General features: G+C 44.7%; 1 protein-coding gene across 3 annotated transcripts; it reads left to right on the plus strand.

Annotated features, from left to right (window-relative positions):
- The first annotated feature begins 518 nt into the window (after nt 1–518).
- Nucleotides 519–10,217, plus strand: Dact1 (dishevelled binding antagonist of beta catenin 1). Of its 3 annotated transcripts, none has more exons than XM_050153571.1 (4): nt 519–966; nt 3,292–3,424; nt 4,189–4,344; nt 7,880–10,217. In XM_050153571.1, exons 1-4 carry the CDS (start codon nt 643–645, stop codon nt 9,712–9,714), a joined length of 2,448 nt encoding a protein of 815 aa, XP_050009528.1. In that variant the 5' UTR covers nt 519–642; the 3' UTR covers nt 9,715–10,217. The 3 variants fall into 3 exon arrangements, with proteins under 3 accessions (XP_050009528.1, XP_050009531.1, XP_050009529.1); XM_050153572.1 differs by having other exon boundaries at nt 522–966; nt 7,991–10,217; XM_050153574.1 differs by lacking the exon at nt 4,189–4,344 and having other exon boundaries at nt 520–966; nt 7,991–10,217.
- Nucleotides 10,218–21,771: the final 11,554 nt, after the last annotated feature.

Consider the following 21,771-nt stretch of genomic DNA (forward strand, 5'->3'; position numbering starts at 1 on the left):
GCAAAGCTTCCATTGAAAAGCCAAAAAAGAGTTTAAGAACAATGTCCTTGCCTTGTTTTTTTTTTTTTTTTTCTCTTTAAATTACAAATAGAGTTTAAAACAAAGACACCCTCCAAAACCAAATCCACAGAAATGGTGTTCGAGTACCTAGTCGACATTAGCTTGGAATGGCAAAACCCACATCCAAGGGAACGGACTCGGAGAGTGGGCACGTAAAGAAGGGGTTAAGTTGCAGAAAGTTGTCCCGGGAGCCCGAAGCCACGGCGCCCGCGGACCTGCCCGCAAGGTTGGCTGTAACAAGATGCCCGTCCCGCGCCCGCCACGGTCTCCGGAGATGGAGCCGAGCCAATCGGCGCCTAGGGGACTGCTGTGCCGTCGGACCGAAAAGGGGGCGCGGAGCCGGGGCGGAGCCGGGGCGGGGCGCAGGCGGCCGCAGCGCCTGTCAGAAGCTGAGCGCTGCAAGCGGCGGCGGGCGGGGTGGCGGGTGGCGGGTGGCGGGGCCGGGCGTGACGTAGCGGGGCCGGGGCGTTATCAGCTGCGGGGAGGCAGACTGGAGCGGCGCGGGACGCGAGTGCTGGCGGCATGAGCGCTCGCCTGCGGTCCTAGCTGCTGCGCCCGGGCTGACCGGGCTTCGCCGGGGTCATGAAGCCCGACGCAGCGCGCGAGCCGGAGCCGCTGATCCCCGGCCGGGGCGCCGAGCCCGAGGGGCGCTGGCGCGAGAGGGGCGAGGCGGACACGGAGCGACAGCGCACCCGCGAGCGCCAGGAGGCCACGCTGGCGGGGCTGGCGGAGCTGGGGTACCTGCGGCAACGCCAGGAGCTGCTGGTGCGCGGCGCGCTGCGCTGCTCCGGGACCTCGGCGACTATCACGCCGCGCTCCGGGGAGCTGCGAGGGGACGCGGCGCAGCGCAGCCGTCTGGAGGAGAAGTTCCTGGAGGAGAACATCTTGTTGCTGCGGAGGCAGTTGGTAGGTGGTGGCCGGTGGCGGGACCGAAGGGTGGGCTGGTAGTCTCTGGTCGCGCCTCGATTTTCCCTGACTCCGGTGTCGTGGATGCCCGGGGCGTGTGACTTCCACGCGTTGCTGGAGGTTGCCTGCTTTGTGTCACCTGAGGAGCTGATGACCTCGCGCGGATGGCGGGGAGGGGTGGCGGCTCTTCCTTCCCTCCAGCGTTTGGAATTCTTGAAGTCCCTTGGTTCCAGGATGAAAGTTAGGCTACTGCATGCCCCCTTCCTCAGAGGTTTGCGACCCCCACTTAAACTGCCATTTCACCTTGTGGTCTCCCTAGTTACTCCCCCTCCCCTGGGGGGTGGACAAAAGCGAGGAGGGAGTTTGTGTCTCGGCTAACTATCCAACATTGAGTTTTACGGTTACAGCGAAGCTCCTGCTGGGAGCCGTGCCCCTTCCGGTGCTCTTTTCCCTGCAAGTCTCTTTCTCCTGGTGCTTAGTTTTAAATAGAAGTCCTTTGTATAAGGCAGCTAAAACTAGATGCAAATACTGGCTGGCAATTTGGCCGGAGAGCTCGCCCCCTCCTCTCGTATTTTATCCGGCCCGCCAGCTGTGCTTGGTGGTGGAGGTGGGAGAGGAGAGAACCTGCTCGCTGGGAGCATTTATCTTATTGGATTTCTGTCACCGTCTCAGTCATTCTGTGCAGTCTTCATTAACAAGGAAGGAAAAGAACTTTGGACCTTCATGTGTTGAGAACAGCTTTTGACGCCGCCTCAAAATAATGGCGGCAGCTTTGTTTCAGTGACCTCAAAATGTAGTTTTGGAAACAGCAAAAAGATTCTTAACCCGCCCTGTTATATTAGACTACTTATGCTAGATAATGGTCCTCTGAAAGTGATGCTGGGGGTTGTCACGTGTTTGCTTGTATTGCCGGTTTTTAGATTGTGTATTTATTGAGCATCAAAGCGTTTTTGCTTGATTCATCTTTTAGCTGATGAAATTCAAATGTTAGCACGCAAGCATATGGCTTATGTCTCCCAGCTTTTAAAGTCATAGGACACGAGGAAGGACTGGCTATTTCTGTGTAGCTGTTTTGCAAGGATGTGTGCTGTGGTTTGTGCAATAGCTCTCTGTTTTGGCATTTTTACTGTTTCTTTGGTGATAGAACAGAATTGTATGTACGTGAATTGGAGCCAGTTCTTTCTGGTTGTGGCTGGTCGTTTACATTTCAGCGTTGTCTTGTACAATAGTGCCTTTTTGTCTTCACGGATCTCAAGATTGTGCGTGGCGCATTCCTATTGTCCGCTTCAGGGGAGCAAGGCAGTGTGTCAGAAGAATTCCACTGCAGTCAGGGCTTATGGGGCTGTTTTCATTTGGGGACTTGGCATTCTTGATTTGAACCAGATGCCTTTTGCGTTCTTCTGCTTCTCTAGCAATAGGAAGCACTAGATGGCAGTGTGAGTTAGCACAACCAATCTGTCACCTTTGGAAACCCAAGCTGAGTTCAAATCTTGATGGGCTCTCCCTGGAGGGTTTTGGATTCTGCTAGCTCACATTATACTTGGCGCTGGCTATTAGTATTAATTTCTCGCTTTCAAAGGCCCTAAAACTGATTAAGCCCCACTAAGCAACTAATAGAAAACAAAATTCTGTAGGCCATGACATTTGGCCAGAAAACCTCACCTAAGAAAGATTATAGTGTACTGTAGGAAATTTCTTACTCTGACTTCAAGAGCCTTCTGTGAAGGATTTTCTTTAAACTGGCTGTACTCCAGATGATTCAAAGCCTGTACAAATTCCTTGCCCTTCCCTATTAAAACTCCACAGTTTGTATAGATTAGCAAAAGCCAAGAACAAGTCTTGTCCTTTCCTCCAGTCCTGGGCATTGAGCACAGAGGCTAGTGCACACCAGTCAAGCTCCCTACTACTGAGCTACAACTCAGCCGTATAGAGTTTTTAAATTTCATTATTGTGTGTTTGGTGTGTGCCAACGAGTGCAGCTGTGCGCCGCATCATTCCTGTGGAGGATAAAGGACAGTTTTTCAGGAGTTGGTTCTCTCCTTCCAATGTGGTTCAGGGCACTGAATTCAGATCGTCATGCTCAAGCAGCAAACATTATTTTATTCACTGAGTCAAGTGCTGCTGGCCCTATATTGATGAACAAACTCTGCATCACCAAAGGTTTAAAGATAGGGCATGCCTTGCATTCTCGAGGTTTTGGTTTCAGATTATCCAGAAGCGTTTTCTCTCCAAGGGCTCAGTGACTGTCTAGATGAGTGGCTTCTGTAGACTTTCTGGCTTTGTCATCCAGTGTGCCCATTCTCTTTCCCTGCTTCTCCCCATCAGAACTGCTTGAGGAGAAGAGATGCCGGTCTGCTGAATCAGCTACAGGAACTTGACAAACAGATAAGTGACCTGAGACTGGATGTTGAAAAGACGTCCGAAGAGCAGCTGGAGACGGACAGCCGGCCTAGCTCAGGTGAGCCAGCAGGCGCCTCAGGGAAACATCCTAGCAAGTGGCAATGGAGTTTGTTTCCAGTGTGAGAACTTTTGAAGAGCAGCCTGCCATACAGTTGCTCGAGAGGGAAATAAATTCAGTCTACAACATTTTTTAATAATGAGATTGAGCTGCCTAATGTCCCCTGAGTCCAAAACCCACAAAGTTCTATTCAGATTTCTGGAGAAGCAAACAGATCTGCTTTGGAACCTGAGAAAGTCAGATCTGGGCTAGAAGATGAGCCACACACTTCAGCTTCCTGAGATCACCACAATTTCATCTTCTTTTCAACCATTTGGCTCTTAAGTCTCTTTTTCTCTTAAAGTTACTTATGTATTTCCTTCAGGTTTTTGGTAGCTCAGACTGACCATTCTTGTCTTCCTGCTTCAGCCTTCTGAGTGCTGGGATTATAGGCATGAGCCACCACACCCAGAGAACTTAGTTATTCCTTTTGAAACACTCCTGATGGTGAGGTTCTGTCAGATTTACACACCTTTAAAAGTGGAAGATGAAGGGAACTTTGAACTATACCCAGAGTTATGTAATTTTTGCCTTTTCTAAGGAATATTTGAAATAAAACCATATAACCAGGACCCTAAAATCTACAATGTATGTGAATCTCCCCAACAATCTAAATCAGAAACCAGCTTTTCTTTTCCTTGATGCTTTACCCTTTTGCCTATTTAGACATAAATATGCACTATTGCTTAATATGATCTTAATTCCAACCGTCTTTTTACTTGTAGGGTTTTATGAGCTGAGTGATGGGGCTTCGGGATCCCTTTCCAATTCCTCTAACTCCGTGTTCAGTGAGTGTTTGTCCAGTTGCCATTCCAGCACCTGCTTCTGCAGCCCCTTGGAGGCAGCTTTGACTATCTCAGATGGTTGCCCCAAATCTGCAGGTAAGGATTTTTAGCATTGACAGAAATTTTAATTGGGTGAGGTCAGGGGTCTTTAAAATTATGTGGCTTCAGTGGCTTCCTTGATAGGAAGACAGTTTGGTCAGTGTGCTGCATGCACTCAGTGCCACAGTTCCACACAGAGCCTGTACTCTGGTCTAGATAAACATCTAGACTAACCAACTCTTTGGGTGCCATTTGACTTTATATTATGGAATTAGAAAGACACTTTGCCTTTAGGGGAATTGTCCCTATATTAGAGATATATACTCTGTTTCTTTGCTGTTTAACCCCTCCATCTGTCCGTCCCTCCCTCCTTCTGTCCTTCTCTCATTCCTCTCATGCTGGTGATAGAATCCAGGTTCTTGCATATACTAAACACATACTATATACAATCTACAGACCCATTTTACATTCCTTTTTGTGTTCCTGGGGTACCCCTGGGCTACATGTCTGGTCCTTTATTTTCTTTTGAAAACTGTCTTGGAACTCTTTTATTCTTTAAACTACACATTAAGTTACATATGCCCATCAGTCTAACCAGGGGCTGTTGATACTGGGAACAGTGGCCCTTCCATGTTTCTCAGAATACCTCACATGGTGAAATTCCCCATAATCTATATATTATAATCCACCTCAGGCTTTAGAGATAATCATGGTATTGTTAGTGATGGAAGAATTTGTGATACTCTGCATACATTTATCTTCTTTGAATCCTCCTAACACTTTTCAGGGTGTAGTTGTTGCCCTTTGGGTGTAGTTATGTATTAAGAAAATGAGGGGCTGGAGAGATGGCTTAGCAGTAAAGGGCACTTAATGCTCTTGCAGAGGACCTGGGTTCAGGTTCCAGCACGACCATCTGTAACTCTTGTTCCAAGGGATCTGATCCTCTTCTGACCTTTGCAGGCTCCTCTACACATGTGGTACATACACTCAGGCATATACACATAAAACTAAATATTAAAAAATGAGGTCAAGTGAAGTCATTTAAATGATTTGAGGCTATATATAGTTGGGCACGACAGGATTCAAACTCAGGTCTAATTTATGCTGTCCCACCACTCCAAGAGAATTCAGAAATGGTTACATTTAACCATCTCATCTGATTAAAACAATAAAATAAAATTGTGGCTTATCAGCCAGCTATTGCTAGAAGCTCCTGAGCCGGAACTCTCCCTCCTTCCTGCTATATTTTGGTGTAGAAGAGCAGAGAAAATCCGAGGATTAGAGCTGCTGGAGGAGCAGGGATTGCCACTGCCCTCTGTGATTTTCATCTTTGAGTCCAGGCAAAACAAACATCACACTGAGCAGCTGAGGTTGCTAATTGGTCAAGCCTTTGCATTTGTACAGTGTGTGTTATCAGTAGCAATCAACCACTCGGGATGAGTACAGAACCTGTTATCTAGTATCTGGGCCTCAAGTTCATTGCTAATTGCTCCCCATCACTCTGCAGATCTGGTTTCAGAGGGAAACTTTATAAACCCATTAAAAGGCACTTTGGGCAGGTTTTCCTTGAAGACAGACTCCTAGCTCTTCCAAACGGTACAACATTACATAATTGAGACAGTTGGGCTGGGCCTTGGGGACCGTGTTGTTCCACTCTAAGTCTAGAGAAAGGCAAATGAGAAAAAGAGTGGGTTTAAGGCGCCAGGGGAGAGATGATGGGAAACAATGTCAGCTAGAGAGGTCTCATTTTAGTTTTTTCCTGTCCTTTCTTTTCTTCAGAGGTCTTTGTCCTTTCTTCTTTCTTAATTCCGGGCTCCCCTGCCCCTGGCCCTCTTCCTGCTGGGATTATAGGTCCCCATCACCATGCTGGGCTTCCCTACTGTTAGCAGGCTTTTATTAGCGGTCGAGACATGGCATTTTCATTAAAAACAACAACAACAACAAAAACCTCCTTACAAATTTTATCATCCTTGAGTCTAGATTATCTTTTTGTTTTTTCTCCCAAGACTGCTAAAATTGAAGGTCATTCCTTACAAATTTTATCATCCTTGAGTCTAGATTATCTTTTTGTTTTTTCTCCCAAGACTGCTAAAATTGAAGGTCATAAACTTTCCCCTGAACAGTTAACACAGAATTTTATACATAGCAAGTTCTCATTATTTAAACAAATAGATATAACAGAGAAAAACTTCTAATTTCCCTAACTGGAGGTCATAAAAAGATTTTGTTATAACATTTTCCAAGCTAGAAATCAACATTTAACTAAGGGCTTTGTTTCATTGTATTTTGACATGCACATTTTTGAGATTGATGGAATTTCTCCTTTAAAAAAAAGCATTTTATGTGTATGAATATGCCTGCATGTATGTATGTGCACCACATGTATAGGTCCAGAGGCCAGAAGAGGGAGGGCGTCAGATCCTCTAGAGCTGCCAGAGGGCAGCTGGGAGTCATGCAGATGTGGAGAACTGAATCTGGATTCTCTGAAAGAGCAGCATATGCTCTTAACTGCTGAACCTTGTCCCCAAGGAATTTATAAAACTGCTCAGTCTTTAAAAATCTTACCAAATATTCCTTATCCTATTAAAAGTATTATTCTTAGTGTCATTCCTGAAGACACAGTGGGTGTTTAGTTTTACTAGGGCTTACTGTGGTAATATCTGGGTACTGGAGAGAAGTTTTACTAGGGGTTACTGTGGTAAGACCTGCGCACTGGAGAGCAGGCATTGTGCTCTTGCACTTCAGGTGTCCACAACTGCTTGTAAGTCCAGCCTCAGAGTCTGATGGCATCCTGTCATCTCTGTGGGCACCTGCACACATATACACTAACACACGTGTGCATGCACACACACACACACACAACACACACATACTTAAAAATAAAAATAGTCCTTAAGCCGGGCGGTGGTGGCGCATGCCTTTAATCCCAGCACTCAGGAGGCAGGGGCAGGCGGATCTCTAGGAGTTCGAGGCCAGCCTGGTCTACAAGAGCTAGTTCTGGGACGGGCACCAAAGCTACAGAGAAACCCTGTCTTGAAAACACCAAAAAAAAAAAAAAAAATAGTCCTGGAGAGATGGCTCAGTGGTTAAGAGCAGTAACTGCTCTCCCTGAGGAGCCGGGTTCAATTCCCAACATCCACATGACAGCTCACATCTATAGTACAGTTACTGGAAACAGAAGAGCACGGCCCATTGCTTTTCCCTCACCGCACCGGAAGGGTACTGTTAGAATTTTGGTGTGCTTCACTTCAGAGTTTCTTTACATATCTTAAAAACTACACTGGTTTATGTCATCACTGTCGCTAAGATTCAGGAAGTATTTCCTTCCATTATTCAGTAGTTTCAAGGCATTATCTGTGGCTTATGTTTTTTGTTAAAGACATGATACATATTTTTGTCAAAGTTCTCGGATATTTTTTGCCTTCATTCAGTAACCCATGACCTTCATGTAAACTTGTAGAAGAGCTAGTGCGGAGTGTTTCCCAATCCTTTGATAATCTCTCTCAACCTGTAAGTTTCTCTAGTGACATTCGGCCAGAGTCAGGCTGTGCTAGAGGTTCATTTCTTCAGTGTACCTTTACGTGTTTTTCAGATCTCATAGGATGGTTGGAATGTAAAGGCGGCCACTGTGAAGACCAGGCCTCCGGGGCAATTTGCAGTTCCCCCTCCACACCACTATTTAATTCCCTTGATGTCATTGCAGATGTGAATCCTAAATACCAGTGTGATCTGGTGTCTAAAAACGGGAATGATGTATATCGATATCCCAGTCCGCTTCATGCCGTGGCTGTGCAGAGCCCAATGTTTCTCCTTTGTCTGACGGGCAGCTCTCTGCGGGAAGAGGAGGGGCTGGGGAGCCACGCCAGTGACATTTGCCTCGGATCTGAACTGAACGCCCCCAAAGCGGATAACTCCTTGCCATCTCCGAGCGGTTTGTGGTCTTCCCATCCTTCTTCATCCAGTAAGAAAATGGATGGCTACATTTTGAGCCTGGTCCAGAAAAAAACACACCCTGTAAGGACCAATAAACCTAGAACGAGTGTGAATGCTGACCCAACCAAAGGGCTTTTGAGGAATGGAAGTGTGTGTGTCAGGGTCCCTGGTGTCGTCGTCCCACAAGGCAGTGGTGTGAACCTTAAGAATATGAAACAGATGTGTTTGCCCTCTGGGGGAATAGCCACTTTGGAAACTGGGCCGTTCTCCCCACCTAAGCAGAGGTCAAAAGACTCAAAGGCGGAGCCATTGGAAAGCAAGAGGTTGGCTCTGCCGGAGGGCTGCTTGGCCAGCGCGGCCACGGAACCTCCAAGCAAGCATCTGCCCAAAACCTCCAAGGCAGCCTCTCAAGAGCTCGCCAGGTGTCCTGCGGGGCTGGGGGAGTCCCCGAAGGAAAGTGGCCAGGTCTCAGCTGTCTCTCCTAAAGCCAGTCCCGGCAGAGGCCCCGTCGCCCCGGTAGAGAACAAAGCTCCGCAGCCCCAGAAGAAGATGCCGCAGAAGGGCGGCCTCCAGGCTCTGCCCGCGGTGGAGCGGCCGCCCTTGGACTTCAAAAGCGAGGGCTCGTCTCAGAGCCTCGAAGAGGGGCATCTGGTGAAGGCTCAGTTCATCCCGGGGCAGCAGGCGGGCGCCAGGCCTCACCGCGCACACAGGAACCCGGGCGTCGCGAGGAGCGCCACCCTGAAGGCCCGCGGCCCCGCGGCCCCGGAGCACGGCCTGCCCACCGTTCGGGAGAAAACGCGGGCGGCGGGCAAGAAGTGCCGCTTCCCCGACGACTCGGATACAAACAGGAAACTCAGGAAGGCCTCCTCCAAGGGCCGGCGCGGCGGGCCGCCTGACGCGGGCCTTCCCGGCAGGGCCCTGGGCGCTGGCGGCCATCGGGCGGGCGGCAGGGCGCACGCGCACGGACGGGAGCCGGTGGTGGCCAAACCGAAGCACAAGCGAACCGACTACCGCCGGTGGAAGTCGTCGGCCGAGGTCTCCTACGAGGAGGCCCTGCGGCGGGCGCGGCGGGCCCGCAGGGAGCACGGGGGCGCCTACCCGGTGGCCGTGGCGCTGCCCTACCCCAGCCCCTACGCCTACGTGGCCAGCGACTCCGAGTACTCGGCCGAGTGCGAGTCGCTCTTCCACTCGACCGTGGTGGACACCAGCGAGGACGAGCAGAGCAACTACACCACCAACTGCTTCGGCGACAGCGAGTCCAGCGTGAGCGAGGGCGAGTTCGTGGGCGAGAGCACCACCACCAGCGACTCGGAGGAGAGCGGGGGTTTAATCTGGTCCCAGTTCGTCCAGACTCTCCCACTTCAAACGGTCACCGCCCCGGACCTTCACACCTGCCCCACGAAAACCTTTGTCAAGATCAAGGCGTCGCACAACCTCAAGAAGAAGATCCTCCGCTTCCGGTCGGGCTCTTTGAAACTCATGACGACCGTTTGAGTGGCTGATGTAGACAGTGTTCCTCCTCCTGATCCCCATGTCTCTGGGGGGAAAAAAAGTGGTGTCTTAATATTTGTGTCATATTGAAATGGGATACTTACCTTTTGTTAGGATAAGCCCACGATAAATTATGTATGGACGCTAGTGCCTTTGATGGAAGGTGAAGGATATATCGCTAGTTAGAAGTAAATAGTAAGGTCTTAATGGTGGTGATAGTGAAAGAATTTTGATTATCAACTTTTTTATTTTTTTGGTTTATATTGTCCGAGCGTCTGCAAAATACAGGTTTTTTGATGTTCAGGTTTTATTTGGATGAGACCGTTTGTTTCCAAGGTCCGTGGATGGAATTTTTTAAGACATGAACTTGCTCCTTGATTCTTTAGGGCTGTGTCCCTGAAAGGGCTTTCCAGATGATGGGCATTGCATTGAATTGTATAGAGTACGTAGAAAAAAAAATGGTCATTGCTTTCGGTAAATTTTTTTAATACAGTCAACTCTTCTCAGAGGTCTCCGCATCCCGTTTTCTTCTCAGAAGTACGCTTTTTATTGGATGTAGAACTTGTAGACCAGACTGTGAATCTGGAGGTGGCAATCAGGGTAGAGAGACCAACAGTACCTTAAGAAGATTCACAAAAAACCTTTGCCATATGTAGTGCCCCAGCCTTTGTTACAGTAACCCTCTCTTGGGCCATGTATCCAGCAGTTTTTGATGCCTTTCTCTCCGCTCCTGGCTTGTAGCCAATACAACCGTTTGTCCCTTAGAGGGCTTGCCTTGGTGATAAAATGTTGATCCTTTGGTGCAAAGACATTCACCCTTAATGTGCGTGACTCTAAGCCCATAATTGCTCGCCGAGCACGGTGCCACCTAAACTCTGGCCTAAATATTAGTGCATTCCAGTCCTCATTGGGCCACTGACTTATTTGGAAGGGCTTTAACTTTTTAGAAAGCTTTTGGTAAACAGTATTGTGTAAAATAGCCTTTTTAAAGTACCAATATATGCATGTTTTGTGCATGAGTAGTAGCTGTTTGGATTCCTGTTTTGATATTCTTGTTGTTGAATTACTGTATGATATAAACAGTATGTGTTTTTATATATATCATTGTGTAAATTTAATATAACACATTATATGCTGTACTAAATGATTTGTTTTATTGCTGTTAACTTTGTTATTTGTTATAAAAACCAGATGTTTACACCTATAAATCTTGTGCTGGCTGTTGCTGTTATTGTTGAGATTTATATTAGCCTTGTTCCAGCAGTACAGCATTATTTGCCATAATTGAGATAGGTTTTTACTGTGCTTAGGATAGTGAATAGGCGGATTTTGAAAAGCCACTTTAAAAATATTTTTATTAGGTTTATGTTATTTTATTTTATGTGAGTATTTTGCCTGCATGTATGGATGTGGAGCATGTGTTGCTGGTGCTTGTGGGGGTCAGAAGAGGGCAGTAGATCCCGTGGACTGGAGTTATAGATGGTTGTAAACTATTCTGTAGGTACTAGGAATTGAACCTGGGTCTTTTGCAAGAGCAACAAGTGCTTGTAAGCATTGAGCATCTCTCCAGCCACCCTCCCCCCAATAATTCCTGTAGATAAAGTTTAGGTAGTTTAAAAGTTGAGGTAGATCTTGTTATCTGTCTTTTCTCCTCCTCCATTCTTGTTTTTTTTTCCTGAGACAGGGTCTCACGGTAGCCCCTTTGGGCCTGAGTTTTCACAGTCCTGCTTCCTAAGTCACTTGAGTGAATGCTGGAATTATGGAAGTGCACACATGACTTAGCGAAAGTTTCAGGAAGAATCCACCCACAAGTTTTTAAACATGGAAAATTGAAAGGACAATACAGTAAACAAATGTGAAGTCAGCACCCAGCTTCAAAAGCTAGAGCACTTTTGCCATGTTTGCTTTAACTGTGTGTGATGCCAGATTGCCGCTTTTGTAGGCCAAAGCCATATGGCAATCCTGCCATCTCTCCCACACACTGCTGCTTTATTTATTAGACAGGGCCTCACTATGTAGCTCTGGCTGGTCTGAAGCTCCCTATGCAGAATAGACTCACTTTTAACTCACAGAAATTCACCTGCCTCTGCCTCCAGAGTTCTGGGATCAAAGGTGCACCACCATTTCCAGCCTGCTATGTTGTTTTAAAGTATGTTAGGAGTGGTCTTTTTTCTCTAAAAACTCAAGGATGCATTTCCTCAGAGTAAGAAGAAATTCTGATATAATGATATGATCATACTTGAAATAACAGGAACTCACCAAATATTTATATTGAAGTGCTGTTTTTAAACTTAAATTAATTGATTAATTTATTTATTTGAGAGAATATGTGCTAATCTCTAGGCTGGCTTCAACCAATGTAACCCAGAATGGCTTTGAACTCAGTCCTCTTTCTGCTTCATCACTTCTGGGATTACAGATGTGCACCATGACACCTGGCCTGTCTGAAGAACTTCTGAATAGGAGATTCCTATCCTCTTTCATTTGCAACCAGGAGTCGACTGATACTGCATGTTGCAATTGGTTATAGGTTTCTAGTCTTCTTAGTTTAGAATAATATACCTGTATTTTTTTAAAAACGGCATTAGCTTTTTAAAGTTGGCATAATTGCCTTAAAGAAAGAGTCCACTCTCAAGATTTGGTCATTTTCTTCTACTATATCGTGACACCTAACCCCTGTGGTTCCTGTAAGCAAACTGAGGCTTGCATTGAGGTTAAGTACTATTGGCAGGATTTCACTAGGGGTGCTGGGTACTTGTATGGGCTCACATCAAAGAGACGTCAATTCTCATCGTTATTACTGAACAGAACAGTGAACCTTAGGTTAAGCTGGTGCCCGTGGACGTCTCTGTTATAAAATTATGTTTACTGCAAATCGTTAGCAGTTGTGGGACATTCCTTAGGGCTATGTGGATTCATTGTCCCTCAAATGCCACTTTGGGGCTTTAGTGTTCCTTTGCCTTGACACAAAATGAAATGGTGGTTTCCTAAGAACTGCTTCTTCCCCGTTCTTTACTGACATTTAAGAGAAGAGCTTTTCTCACACATCTGCCTTTCTCTTTCAACATCACAATGATTAATTTTGTGTGAGGGGGGTGGATGGCTCACATATACCAGGGTTCATGTTTGAAGGTCGGAGGACAACTTGGAGAAGCTGATTCTCTCCCTCCACCAAGGGGATCACAGGGATCACACTTTAGGTCATCAGGTTTGGCTGCAAGACCATTTGCCCACTGAGCCAATTAATGGTCCCAAAATTCATTTTGCAATTGCTAGATTTCAGATGCTAATTTTAATGCAAAACAAAAATCCCTGAACTATTGATTTAAAAATAATGTCTAAAAATGTTTTTCCCCCTTCATTAAATCTCCCTCCCTCTAAGCAAATTCTTCACCTTTATAATATAGCAAAGTTTTCTTCTGTGGATTATGTAAAATTCACATCTTAACAAGAGTCTTTTCGCCACAAAACCATTTTAAAAACAAATAAGGGGGCTGGAGAGATGGCTCAGAGGTTAAGAGCATTGCCTGCTCTTCCAAAGGTCCTGAGTTCAATTCCCAGCAACCACATGGTGGCCCACAACCATCTGTAATGGGATCTGGTGCCCTCTTCTGGCCTGCAGGCATACACACAGACAGAATATTGTATACATAATAAATAAATAAATATTTAAAAAAAAAAAAAAAAAACAAATAAGTAACAAATCTTTTAGGTTAGCATACAAAGTAGTAGGTTTTATTATGGCATCTTCATAGATTAGTAAGCAAGACATCTTTTTTTAAAAAAAGACATTTTAGATAATTCTTCAAAATGTCTTGGAATTGCTAGTTTTTTCTATTAGATATGTTCTTATATGCAGCTTGTCAATCTGCTCTGACTAGCATTTCTTTGATCACCTGACTAACCCTGAGCCTAGCACCAGGCATGGGACAAGCTGTTGTTTCTAATGCTGGGATGGAATCTCTTGGCCCATGACTACAAAGAGACGTTGTAAGGTATCCGTGACCTGCAATCAATTCTTCAGTCATGTCCAAGATCATCCCAGTGAACCTTATTCTCCGAGGGGACACTTCCTTAAAATCAACTTAGTAACTGCATTTGAGATGATGGCCCCAAGATCATCAAAGAGCTCTGGATTTGTCCTGGCCCAGGGCTGAGCTTCCATGTAGCCAGCAGCTGTTCCACGCTTACAAAATGGGCTTTTGTCCGTTATTTTCAGTGGCAAAATCTCTGCTATAAACAGAATCTCTGTTATAAACAGAAGACTTCTTTAGAATACTTCCTTATTTTTAAAAGTTACAAATGCTCATTGCAAAGCTAAAAGGAGCCAAACAATAATAGAAACCATCTTCTTCAATTTTCCCTTGATCCTACACTTGGATAAGTTGGGATGTTTATCTCCATAAAAGCAGTTACGTACAACATGCACATACAAACCCATAGCCTTGGTTCTTTTTCATAAAAAATGAAGTTTCCAGCTAGATGTTACTTTATCACTTGCATCTGTCACTTTGTGTCTCGCCATGACAGATGTCCCTCTCCCTTCTTCCTAATGGTGTGGCTTGACTGGGGTGTCCCCCATAGGCTCAGGCATTTGAATACTTGGTTGGTTGGAAGTGGTTTAGAAGGCATGGCCTTATAGTAGGAATATGCCATTGGCTTTGAGGTTTCAAAGGCCAGGCACCATTCCCAGTTTTCTCTCTGCTTTTTGCCTGTGCTCTGAGATGTGAACTTTCAGCTCTTCCAACCCCCATGCCTGCCTGGATGCTGCCACGTTTCTCCACTGTGATGGTGACAGACCTAGCCCTCTGGAACCCCAAGCCCCAAACCCTTCCTTCTTTAAGTGGCCTTGGTGACAATATTTTTGTCACAGCTGTAGGAAAGTAACCAAGACAAATGGATTTCTAATTTTTCTTTTCTGTTTTTCTTTTTCAAGACAGGGTTTCTTTGTGTAGCCCTGGGTGTCCTGGAACTCACTCTGTAGACCAGGCTGGCCTTGAACTTGGAGAACCGCCTGCCTCTGCCTTCCGATTGCTGGCATTAAAGGCCTGTGCCACCGCTGCCTGGCTACAATTTTTTTTCCCCAGTGAATAAAAAGGCATCAGATTTTATGAATTTCGTGGGATTGCCCAGCTTAGAAAATATTTAGTACTCAGCCACAAAGTGCTACTCAAGTGTTTCTCATTTGCTCGTAACACTTTCCTGGTTCTCTGCTGGAGTGTGTTGTTTGGTGCCGGGAGATCACTTTCAGTGACCAAAGACTTGCTATGAGGCTTGGGTAAGGCTTTTGCAGCACCAAGATTTTTTTTCCCAGGTCATGTGTTTTGGGAATATTTTCAGGCTGGAGCATCCTAAATTAGTTTATCTACTTTGTCGTTCTCTGGCAATAGGAATACATTCAAATCCTGTGTCTATAGGTGGCTAGGCCCGGGTTGTGTGGTCTCAGAATGATCTTTTCCCAAGGTAGCCTTCCTGTTTTCCTCTGGGATCAGCCAAGTGTGGTTTATTCTTTCTATTTTCATTGTGGTCCTTTCATTAAGAGCCCTTTAGTGATCTCAGGAATATGGGGACACATCAGTTCTAGATTCTGAGTGACCGTCAAAACCAAAAACACTTGGCTAGGGAAATGGCGTAGTTGCCATAGGAATCTGGGTTTGATCCTTACAACACGCATAAAAAAGCTGGGTACCATGGTGTGCATTTGTAACCCCAGAGTGGGGGTGTGGAGGCAGCTGGATCCCCAGGGCCCACTAGCTAGCTTGCCTAACCTACTTGGTGAGTTCTAGGCCAATGAGAGACCATATCACAAAAAAGAAATCTTTGGACTCACGCATGCACGTACACAAATATATAACATTTCTGGGGGCTTATGTAACTAATCACCTCCCACTTTTCTCAGGTGTACACCAAACTCTATGTTTAAAAAGATGTTTGCTCATGGCTTATCCATCTTTTCCGAATGCTTTGTACACATAATTGTTTTTGTTTTGTCTACTGGAAATAGAAATCATAGGGTCCCCATTGCTTTTATCAATGAGTTGGGTCTTTAGATTTTTTTGTTTGTTTGTTTTTTGAGACAGCCTCTCATTATATAATCCAGGCAGACCTTGAATTGTGTTCCTCCTGCCTCAGCCTCAGAAGTATTGAGGACTGTAAACTCCAGGTTCAGCACGCACAAGCCCTGCTGTGGTCAGGTGACTCTGTCTCCTGGACTTGTCACAGGTGTACGCTGAAGATTTTTCGAAACTGCAAAACCGTCTTCCAAGCTGGTCGCGCACCTTCCAGCCCTGCCAGCTGCGCATGAGCCTTTGAGTTGCCTTGACTCCTTGGTAGAACTGGGCATGCTCAGTCGTTTTATCAGCGTTTGAGACAAAAGCGGCAGAGCAAGCTCACTGAGAATCTCAGTAGCTGTTGTGAGGCGAGAGACAGAGACAAAAAAAAAAAAGAAAGAAAGAAAGAAAGAAAGAAAGGAAGGAAGGAAGGAAGGAAGGAAGGAAGGAAGGAAGGAAGAAAGGAAGAAAGGAAGAAAGGAAGAAAGGAAGAAAGGAAGAAAGAAAAAAGAAAAAAGAAGAAAAAAAAAGCATTGCCCTTTTGAGTTAGGACCCAAGAAAAAAGGGCAGCTCTCTCTGTTCATGGGAGTTGTTGTAAGCAGCTGTGCAGAAGGTAGGGTGGGGTGAGAGGTGGGGTGAGGGGTGGGATGAAGGGTAGGGATATCTTCAGAGAAACAGTGAGAAATCCCAGAGTGTCAAAGTAAGCATGCTTAGCTTTTTGGACAGTATCCAAGGAAGAGCTAGGAGGGAAGAAAGTTAGGATTTTTGAGTCTGTAAAGTAAGCAGGCCGAACGCAGCCACACTGTAGACACGCTAAGGAACTGCATTGTGGGAGGAACGTAAGGGAGAGATGTGTATGCCCTCTCATTAAGAGAATAATCTTCCTCCATTTTCCACGTCTTCAGCTTTCTTGAGAAGCGCTCTCCTGTCTGGGTGACTGACAGATTGTAGACAGAGACTGTGCGTTGGTTTCCCGGCCACCCAGACCTGAATAATCACACAGAAACTATATTAATTACAACACTGTTTGGCCAGTAGCTTAGGCCTATTCCTAGCTAGCTCTTACATCTTAAATTAACCCATTTCTATTTATCTGTGTATCACCACAAGGCTGTGGTCTACCGGTAAGGTTCTGGTGTCTTTCTCCTTCGGCAGCTACGTGGCATCTCCTTGGCTCCATCTACTTTCTCCCTATGTCTGTTCGGATTTCCTGCCTGTTTTTATTCTGCCCTGCCATAGACCAAAGCAGTTTATTTATTAACCAACGGCAATAAAACATATTCACAGCATACAGAGGGGAGGTTCCAGCCTTCAGAGCAAAGCAGAATGTCATGTTTCCGCCAAGGGTCAGAACTGGAATCCAGGTTCCATTCTTCTATCCAGGAGGAAGTGTGTTTCCTTTACTGGGTCTCAACAAAGCTCCCACCTTTTCATGTAGTATTTTATACTATACATTTAGTATTCTGTACTCTATATTTAGTTTTTTATACTCTGATGTTTCCCTTTCTAGGAAACAGCAGGTAGGGTCCAACATCAGCAGTGAGGATGGGCCCATTTCCAATTGTCTTTAAGACACTAATCCCTAACTAGCTATTTAATATTCTAGCTTTATTCAATTTTCCCAATCCTCTTTCTCTTATTTATTTGAGACATGTTATTCCCGTGTGTCCCAACCTAGCCTCAGGTTTACTATGTAGCCCAGGCTGGCCTCAAACTTGTGGCAATTCTGTCTTGAGTGTCAGGAGTATAGTCATGCCCCACCATGCTTGTCTTAATAGTGAGTCTTTCGATTCATAAATATGTTATTTCTTTGAACTTTACTATCCTTAATTTTCCTTAGCAGTGGTTTGTAGTTTTTAGTATGGAGGCTTGACTGTATTTTTTTCTTTAGTTTTGAAATAGGGTCTTACTATCCTGGACTAGCCATTTAGTAGTACGAGTAATTGTTATCAATCAAGCAATCTTCCCTTAATCTTTTTCTTCTCTGGGTTCAGACACCGGGCCTGTCCATTGGCTTCACTTGGTAGAGCGCTTGCCACACACCTGGTGCTTCAGTTTCAGTTCTCGGCATTGCGAAGCGTCTCTTTTGTTTCATTGAAAGTTATTTTGTTTGGTCTTAAATCTGACACTTTAATAATTGCTGTGATGGCCATGTCTCTGATTATAACATACATATGGCGTATTATTATGCTTTCCAAAGGTATTTTTTTACTTCTTGGTCCACAGTGGCTCTTGGAACTGTCATAACTTGTCAGTTAAATGTAAGGACTAAGGGAACGTAGTCCAAAGTTGACTTAGAGGATTATTTTGATTTGAGTAGTGTTGCCCAGGTAAATAACAGCTGTTTTGGAATCATTGCAGATGAAGCATTAAGTGGATGACTTATAGTAAGCTGTAACAGCTCAGTAGTCCAGGGCTGCCAAGCTTACCTACTGGCATTTTAAAGGGAACACTACAAAAAGCTGAGCATGCATCTCACCAGCAGCTGTGGTTTCTTAAGGAGTCAAGCAATGACGAACACCATAAAAATAGCCAGTGTGGTCTCGGCTTCAGTATTTCATCCTAAAATTTATTTATTTGTCAAAACTTTATACAGAATGTTTTAAGGTCTTTATTTTGAGCAGAAATGCTGCAAGATCAACCTTTTTTTTTTTTCATGAACACTTAAAAACCTATATCCCTTCGTAGGGAGAGGTTACCCCACATCTCTTATTTCTAGGGCAGTGGTTTTCAACCTTCCCAATGCCACGACCCTTTAATATGTTGTTATTGGTCACCTCATGTTGTGGTGACCCTCAACTATAAAATTATTTTTGTTGATATTTCATAGCTATAATTTTGCTATTATAAATCATAATATAAATGTCAGTGTTTTCCAATGGTCCTAGGTGACTCCTGAAAGGGGTTGTGACCCACAGGTTGAGAACCACTGTTCTAGTGGGTTCTGCCATTTGATTCTGAACATGGCACTTTGTAAAGTCCAGGAAATGCAGGGGTATAATATTTTAAGGCGAGATGGAGGCTGTGTTATTATTATTATTTATTATTATTATTACAAACACACATATTAAGTATTATAGAAAATAAAAACCTACGGGCAATAAAACAACACTCTAGGAACCCATATCACTGAGAGGTGATTTCTGCCAGTGCTTTGTCGTCTCTTTTCCCCCATGATCACCTTCTCGATGCACACTTTTCTTCTGTGATCGTGTCACACAGGCCCCTTTGCTGCAGAGTCTTTAAGGCAGAGTCTAGAACCTCTGTGTTTTTGTATTTCTCATCTTCATGTTATCTGTCACTCCAGAATCATACTTCCTAGCCAGCTCAAGGAGCTTTGAAGAAGCAAGCCTCCTTAAACTTAAATAAAACATTAAACATCAACATTTGATAATGAAGTGATTTTCCTGTTAAAAGTGTATTATAGGCCGGGCGGGGGTGGCACACGCCTTTAATCCCAGCACTCCTGGTCTACAAGAGCTAGTGCCAGGACAGGCTCCAAAGCCACAGAGAAACCCTGTCTCGAAAAACAAACAAACAAAAAAAACCCAAACAAAAAAAAGTGTATTATAGAAATACTCACTGCAGGAAGAGTAGATGAACTGCAAAGCATTGGCTTTTTAAAAACCACCTGTGGACTAATAACCTAGGACTTGGTTTGTGCTTTGTACCTGAGACAGTCCTGAGGATGCTATTCAGTGACTCCATGAGAGGCCTTTGTCATTTGATTCTAAATATGGTGCCTACGACTTGATATTGAGGTTGTCTCTTATGTGGATCAATTTCTTGTCTGTTTTTGTGAAACAGGGTCTCTCTACGTAGCTCAGGCGGGTCTGGAATGTACTGTTGACCAGGCTGACCTTGAACTCACAGAGATCCATCTGCTTCTGCCACCCCAGCGCTGGATTCAAGGAGAGTGCCACCATGTAGGAATTAGTCTTTGATCTTGTCTATAAACATTCTGCCATTCCATTCCATTCTGCTGTGCTGTAGTCATTTCCCATAGGTATAAGAATTCTAGAGTTCGAGGAAGGCAGTAGTTCTTCTATCTCTGGCTTTTCTTTCTTTTTCTTTTTCTCTTCTTTATGGGCCTTCTCAGAAATGCAAAGGACCTTTGGAAACAGAACAGGATAACTGTTGACTATAAATGTGTAACCCTACAAGTGAGCCCTGGTCCAAATGATAGCTCACATCAGGCAAGAGTTAAAAGTATTTTTACAGAGCCAGAAATGATCCATGGGAGTCGCATTCTTCCTCTTGAATCCCATCTGTAGATAGATATTTAGGGGAAAGGATTTAGGAGGCTAAAAATAGGGCTTGCTGCCAGAGACGCAAATTTCATTCTTGAGACACAAATCTCTACAGTAACAGCACCGTGGCACATGGATAGAAGTGCCTAGCTCTTGTTTTATCCCTGTGCCCATGTTTCAAAATACAACGGTAACCAAAAACCTAGACATTAAATAAAATTTAACCAATAGAAAAAAATGTCCTACGCTTCTAAGCAAATGACTATCAGCATTTTGGTGGGATTCTTTTAAGTGTTTTTCCTTAAACACTGATGCCATAGTTTTGTTATCATGTATATGTAAATGTATACATGTGTACTTACACACGTATATTGATATATGTATAAAGCGGGCCACATAAATATAGATGCTTAGCATAACACAGATTTTCTCAGTCTTTCTAATTGGCATTTTGTAGAGGTTGTGTAATATTTCATTGTGATATTCAATAATTTACTTATACCAATGGAAATTAGTTTTGTTTTTATTCATAAGTCAGCATTGCCTGTTTCTGAGGTCCTCTGTTGGGGCCTCTTGAAGCTTGATTTGAACCTTGTACCTGAAACTGTTCTAAGGATGTTATTCAGTGAGTCCATGAGAGGCATTTGTCAGTTGTTAATTTAAGGCTTGATATTGATAACCATGAGGTTGACTGTCATATGAATTCATTTCTTTTTTTTTTCTTTTTCTTTTGAGACAGGGTCTTACTGTGTAGTCCTGAGTTTCCCCAATAGCACTTTTGAAATGCTTGTCAGTCAGGTTTCTTTTCCTTCCCCACCCGTTCTCAAGCGTTGCTTCAGGATTCCCTTTCTGACCATTCCCGGGGGAATGACCTCAGAGGTCACGCTTCATTTTGGCTGTCTTGTTCTGCCCTACCCCAATGTTCTCCACATCCTGAACTCCTCCCTTCTGTACATCTGCTTTGCCAAGAATTTGGATTTCAGCTCAGTTCTTTACTCTGACTCTCCCCAACCCTATCTACATCCTCCCTGGTGGAGCTGGATGTATAGATCTGCTTCCTCCCTAGTGGTACTGGACGTATAGATCTGCATCCTCCCTGGGTACTGGACGTATAGATCTGCATCCTCCCTGGGTACTGGACATATAGATCTGCATTCTCCCTGGGTACTGGACGTATAGATCTGCATCCTCCCTGGGTACTGGACGTATAGATCTGCATCCTCCCTGGGTACTGGACGTATAGATCTGCATCCTCCCTGGGTACTGGACGTATAGATCTGCATCCTCCCTGCTGGTGCTGGACGTGTAGATCACAGCTTGTGTCTGATTTCTGGAATTTAGTTTACCACTAGGATAACAAAGGAAGGTCACTAAATTTCTACTTTCTATTATAAACAACACTGGGACAAAGTGCTCTCTCTCCCTCTCTCTCTCGCTCTCTCCTTCTCTCTATTTCTTGCTCTTGTTCTCTCCCTACCTACCTCTATTTAGAATTATTTTCTTAGGCTAGATTCAAGAATTGGAATTATTGAGTTAAAGAGTATGATTATTTTCCAAGCTAATATTTATTAACCATTTCTGAGACATTTCCTCATTTAGTTCTCAACAGGCCGTGTACATACTTGCATAATAAATAAGGGAATGGAGGCAGGGGTGTGTGCACAGCAATACAATACATTGCAACTGCCAGCACTGGCCAGTGTAATTTAAGAGGTACCAATAGCTTTGCTAACATGCTTACCAGCGATTTGAAGGGGGTG

The sequence above is a fragment of the Alexandromys fortis genome, unplaced genomic scaffold (genome assembly GCF_014885135.2).
Source record: "Alexandromys fortis isolate MF-2015 unplaced genomic scaffold, M_Fortis_MF-2015_v1.1 scaffold_82, whole genome shotgun sequence".
Classification (NCBI taxonomy): domain Eukaryota; kingdom Metazoa; phylum Chordata; class Mammalia; order Rodentia; family Cricetidae; genus Alexandromys; species Alexandromys fortis.